Here is a 6,136-nt window from a genome sequence, read left to right on the forward strand (position 1 = left end):
TTGCCAGCATTAGTCAGAAAGAAAAGAAAGGCATGGTAGGATGGAAGCACAAAATTATTCTTGTGAAAATTGGACCGGATCAAACCGACCGGTTAGGTCGACCTGAAACCAATAAGCTCGTCATTTGACTGATTCGGTTATTACATTGAATCGGTTAGCTATTAGACTTGATGCGATCCGGTGCTTCTCGGCTGATTTTGGTGAAAAAAGTGACCTGGATTGGGTTTTTAAAAAAAACATAATTGATATATTTGAGTGATCTGTTACTTACTTATTGACTTACATAAGTTATGTACCTACAATCTTAATATTATCTCAATTATACACTATACAGAAAATTTTGATTTGATAGTTACCGAACCTGAAACATCAATATAACAAGGTATAAGAAAGATTTATTCCTATTAACCGGTATTATGAACTCCGACTCTCTGGTAAGTGATAATCCAATTATTAATTTATTATCTTTTATTTTTCTCTCTCTCTCTCTTTCTCTCTCTCTCTCTCTCTCTCGAAAGCTAAGCTCAGCGCAGCACCTCTCCTAATTCGTCAATGGCAAATCCAAATCTTAATCTGAATCTGAATCTGTGGTGCGTCTTCTTCGTTCTGTTATGCTTTGTCGCTTTCGTTCACTCCGATTCCCATTTTGAAGGTTTCGAAGCCGAAGACGATGATTTCGAAGACCCATCTATCGATCCCACTTCTCTCCGATCACCGCCCTCCCAACCCCTCACCACCACAACAACCACCACCACCACCACCACCACCACCACCCCAAAATCCGATCCCAATCCCCAATCCCCTCCTTCGGATCTTCCGAATCCTTCATCGACCCCCATCCCCACCACCACCACCTTCGATTTCTGGGACGACGAAGAATTCGAAGGCCTACCCATCGAACACCCTCAACCTCAACCTCACCCTGAGCTTCCCACTGATCCCAAATCCCTCGATAATTCTTCGGATCCCACTACCCCTCACAAACCCCAAAACGTTAAGGCTTCTCCGCGTTCCTTTACTGTGGAGATCATTTGCGGGAGTTTTCTGATTATGTTCGCTATCAATTACTTCACCGGAAAGCGCGAGAATGAGAGCTTAGCCCTTTCCTGGGCAGCGCAATTCGCCTCCAAAGACTCCATCTTTGAGAAGAATTTCAGCCTTTTGGGGATCGGGGACGGTGGCGATGATGCCCCTTTGTTGTTGAAAGAAGGCCAAACCACCTTCAAGTTTTACGCGAGCGGCAGAAGACATTGCCAGGGTTTGTTGGCGACGTTGGAGTTGAAGAGCAGGCACGATCTGATTGCTAGGATTTACAATATGATCGTTCCCGCGAGGGATGAGATTAGCTTTGAGGTTTACATGAACGATGACGCCATGGATCACGTGGTATTTGCCATGGCGAAGAAGAAGGCTGCGAAAGCTATGCACAAGGATGTGAAGGATTTGCAGAAGTTTGCGAATATTATCTCCCCTCCCAATGGGAAGAAGTGGGTTGCTGACGACCTGGCTGTTATTTCTGAGTCCAAAGAAGTCGGTGCTGATTTGATCACAGATGCCGTTATTGACCAGGTGAATATAATTCATTCTATTCTTCTTCTTCTTTTTTATTACTTTTTTAAAATGCTAGCAATTTCATTGTTATGATGAGCAATGGATACTAAAGTATATCAAAACAAAAAAGAAGCAATTTCATGAGGTCCGGAATCACTGCCACCTCTTTAGTCAATCACTTCACATCTATATTATGAATTTCTGAACTCCATATTACAACATTGTCCTTGCTAATCTGCTTTGAAGGGTGATGATGATATATGATTGCTTTAGTTCCGACACGGTATCCGTATTGCATTGATCATAATTAGAAGTTTTAGCTATGTAAGAAGGTCATAGTTGATATCATGTCTGTATAAAGGACAGAAACTAATACCTTCTACTCACGGTTCGGTTCGGTTTTCTACACCGAATTAGAAAAGTGGCTCGTTTGGGCGAATCAAACCGACTTTGAAAAATGGTTTGGTTCTTAAACCAGTTTGGAAAAATATGGTGCAGTTCAATTACATTCGTGGTTTAGTTCAAGTTCATTTGGTTTTTCTAACACTCCTAAAAATGGTTATGGTTCAGTTCGGTTCAGATTTTAGTCCAAACCGAATTTCTAAAGTGGTTTGGTTCTTGAATGAAACTGTTTTTTCTTAAACAGTTTGAATAAAATGGTTCAGTTCTTGGACCAGTTCAAAAAAATGTAATTCTTTTGGTGCAATTTGGATCAGTTCACAGTTCAGTTCGATTCATTTGGGTTTTTTTGCACACTCCTAATACCTTCATATATAAATGAAATAAGTACTAATTTGTTGCATAAGGAGAGAGAACAGAAGAGAAATAGTTTTCTACAAGTTTTGTCTTGACCTATCTTTATTCACTTGATGTAAAATGAATTCTCTATTCAGATTCTAATTGATACATGCATTCTCCCTGAAAGCTAAGGTCCAAAAGCTTATAGAGCATTATTCATTCTGGAAAATGTTTTATGATATTTATTCTTTGATAGAAAAGTTATGATATTTATTGATCAATACTATTTATTCAATCCATCAGATGACCTTTTTATGTTATCCTTTGTCCCCCTCAGGATACCCATTAGTCATTGTTCTTATTGTCTGTATTCTATTTCTCTTTGTTGACTGCTGTCATTTATTTGAAGAGGCAGAGCAATCATTAGCTTTTTTGCTAGGTTGCAAAACACATGAAACACCCTAATGCATAATATATCCTATAGGCCAAGGTGAAAGTCTGAGTTGAAGCTTTAAACCTTATTTAAGCTATTCAAATTTATTATGTGTAATTGTTATCTTTGTATTTATTTTGGTCTATTGTGTTACTTGTTGAGATGAGATTGCTAAAACAGGACTGCTACTAACTATAATTATATATCCTATGATTTTATGAAGAATATTATGTATCTTGTTCAACACTTCATATGGTTGTTTCTCTGATGTAACTTGGAATCCTTCTATATTCTCTTGATGCCATATCTATGAACTGGCCATGCACAGGTTTTTCAATTTGCTGTCAAGTACTTATTACACTTGGATTCACTTAATACATGCAATCATATTCCGGATTTTGTCAAGTTTAAAGTTTGTTATGCAAAATGCATGTCTTGGATCATTGACACAATTTTCATTCCGTCATAGTTAAAGTTTTATTCATTGGACTCAAAATGAGATATTATTGATATACTGCAGGTTTTTGGTGACAAAGCTTTTGAGAAATTTGGAAAAGGTTTGATTTCATTGCATTTCTCAGACCAGCACCCTGGCATACACAAGAAGGTATTGTTGTTCAAGTTTGTGCTTCCAGCTGCTAAAAACATGGCTGATATGACTCGACTCGTGGCCCTTGTTCCGTATTATATTGACTTGATCGGAAGATATAAATTAAGTTCCCAGGTGCGTGAAATTGCTGTATGATATATTACCAATGATTGCTTGGGTTGTGATTTATGAGCATGTTATGCTTTGGTCCTTGATTGACTGGTGTGCATAATTCAGGCTCGGTCTAAGACAGAGGCTGCCAGACAAAAGGCTGCTCAAGAGGCACAAAAAGAACTCCGAAATGCCCAACAAGAGGCCATGCAGAGAAGAAAGGCAGAGAGGAAAAAAATGATGGAGGAGGCTGAGGCAAAGCTCGGTGCAGAGGCTATTAGAAAGAAAGAAGCAAAAGAGCGTGCTCGTCAAATGAAAAAGGCAATGCCAAGGATGAAAATGTCCCGTGGTGCCTAATTCTTTAATGTTCTCAAGTTTGATGACTCGTGAGAAGAATCGAAGGCCCTCTCCACCCCAGCTTACGTTGTAGTTGGGTCCTTGCCTTTTGTAGAATTATGGCAAAGTACTTTTGTTAGCTAGATAGGCGTGGCCACGTATTGGTGGATTTTGAATGTACCAAAATCCCGATTTTAGAGACATTATTTATAAGTTAGTTCCTGATAAAAACCTCAATCTAGTCATCCTAGTTTCTAGTTGACAATGTTGTATTCCCATTTTCTTTTTGTTAACATGCATGCAGTGACAAATGCCTTATCAACTTGTTTTTTATTGTTTTACTAGCTAATTCCACTAGTAACCTCTGTTAGGTGGTCATTTTGATTTTATTTTAGACTAATCACAGTAGTTTGCTGGAAGAAGAAAATGTCTTTTTTCTTTTTTCACTGCTAGTTTTCACTGATTAAATTTTATGGAGAGACCAAACTCTAGCTAAAACATCAACGTAATTGATGATGTTGATTGCTGAAGCTAAAATAAAAAAGTTGATTTCTGGTGCCAAAAATCAAAATGAACTGCAGGTTGCTTCTTTTTGCAATGCATGTTATTTTTCAAAGATAATAAGAGTAACACATTTATTCTTATTACAAATATTTTTATTTTTAAGTTCATACAACTACTCATATTAAACTTTGCTCCATGGACCATGACTATGTTTTTTTTTTTTTTTTTTTTTTTATTGCCATGGGTTCAGAATATTTTGAGTCCAACGTAGTTTATTGATTTGATGTAAGTTAAATAACCGGTTTGACGTTATTTATTTTTAAAAAATTTAAAACTTGGACTAGCCTATTAAGAAAAAAAAAATATTTTATTATTTAAATAGTATTTTTATTTTTTATTTAAAGTAAAATAATAAAATACAATATACGCTGGTTTATAAGCTTGTAGGTTAGAACTTTTAAAGCCGATTTTTTAAATAAGTTAATTTTTAGGTCTAAGCTTATTTTATTTTATTAAATATATTAGTTCAAATTAAATATAATGATTGGTGAGACCTGCGGACCATTTACACCTCTACTATTTAGGAATTTTTGCATATAATTATAATTTAATTTGATTTTTAATTTTGTCATGATTGAAATTGGTTAAAATACTGATTTTCATGTTTAGAACAATATAGAATCATAATTTTGAATTTAATTGGAACATAGAAACAAATGTGGTGGAACAACGCCAATGGCAACAGTGGTTGAAAGACGTACGGTAGCAATGCCAGCAACGACACTGATCAGAGGTGTCTGTTTACAAAATTGGTGAACGAAATATGACAACGATAATGGTTTACACTTACAGAGTATATAGGCATAAAAAATAATAAACATTAAAATCTTAATTATATCATCAGTATATGATATGTTGTATATAGCATATGAAAATACTAAATGACTCAATTTGTATTCCATGGCATATTAGCGCTAAGTTCTTCCAACTTACAAATTCTATCATCAGTTGCATAGGAGGAACAAGCAGCGTTACGACTTATTTTCATTCATGCATGGTTATCCTCTCAAAGTATGTGCCATTTTTTTTTACGCATGAAATTTAAATTGTTGTGTATATTAGAATTAAAATTCCAATTTTGAGTCTAACTTAATTGAATTGAAAAACAATTAGTATATGCTGTATTTGAAAAATTCCAATTTTCATTCTAGCTTCTGGTCCAGGCTGCGTGATATTATCATGAAGAGTAGTAGCACATGGATATTCATTTATAAAAAACAGCAATGACACTCAATTAGGTTCAGCTCAATTAATTTTGATTAGTTCGGAGCAAAAATTAATAAGCTTTTACTTTTTGGTATCCACTATCAAGATTCCAGAGCATTCAATTAGAAGAGGGTATCCAATAGATCCTTTCCAGGCTATAAATCATGATTGGTATTTTCAAATATAGTAGTGTACTAATTGTTCTAATGCCAAAAGCTTTATCTTTGCTATCTATATCCTTATTTAATATATCTGCCAGATGTACAAAGACTAGCATGCTTAAGATAAATTAGACTATGATGATGAACAGTATATACTCCTGTTCCTGTATAATTTTGCAATTATGTGCATAACTGGTTATGAAGTTAACCATTCTTATCGATCCATAGCATTGCCACTTTGCCATTGAGTCAGTGGCAGCAGATTCATCTTCAAACTATTGACATATAGATAGACATCGGTAGAAATAAGTTTGGCTGGTGAAATTATAAAAGATTGATCACATGGGATTTTTGAGCATATTTTGGGGAGATAATATTAATTTCTTTCGGTGCAAATATTAAATAAAAATAAAAATAATGCAAAAAATACATGAATTAAATGCATAA

General features: G+C 35.3%; 1 protein-coding gene across 1 annotated transcript; it reads left to right on the forward strand.

The window, feature by feature from the left end:
- The first annotated feature begins 472 nt into the window (after positions 1 to 472).
- Positions 473 to 4,099, forward strand: LOC133318048 (uncharacterized protein At5g49945-like). Its single transcript, XM_061519984.1, has 3 exons — positions 473 to 1,569; positions 3,243 to 3,446; positions 3,549 to 4,099. Exons 1-3 carry the CDS (start codon positions 553 to 555, stop codon positions 3,777 to 3,779), a joined length of 1,452 nt encoding a protein of 483 aa, XP_061375968.1. The 5' UTR covers positions 473 to 552; the 3' UTR covers positions 3,780 to 4,099.
- Positions 4,100 to 6,136: the final 2,037 nt, after the last annotated feature.

Source organism: Gastrolobium bilobum, unplaced genomic scaffold (assembly GCF_033153095.1).
Source record: "Gastrolobium bilobum isolate Gb01-03AN ecotype WA unplaced genomic scaffold, APGP_CSIRO_Gbil_v1 utg5420, whole genome shotgun sequence".
Classification (NCBI taxonomy): Eukaryota; Viridiplantae; Streptophyta; class Magnoliopsida; order Fabales; family Fabaceae; genus Gastrolobium; species Gastrolobium bilobum.

Excerpts from the sequence above, each read along its gene's own strand:
- LOC133318048 (XM_061519984.1), top strand. The coding sequence starts at position 553 with ATGGCAAATCCAAATCTTAATCTGAATCTGAATCTGTGGTGCGTCTTC. Across the intron at positions 1,570-3,242 it reads CAGATGCCGTTATTGACCAG|GTTTTTGGTGACAAAGCTTT; the intron begins GTGAATATAATT and ends GATATACTGCAG. Across the intron at positions 3,447-3,548 it reads GATATAAATTAAGTTCCCAG|GCTCGGTCTAAGACAGAGGC; the intron begins GTGCGTGAAATT and ends TGCATAATTCAG.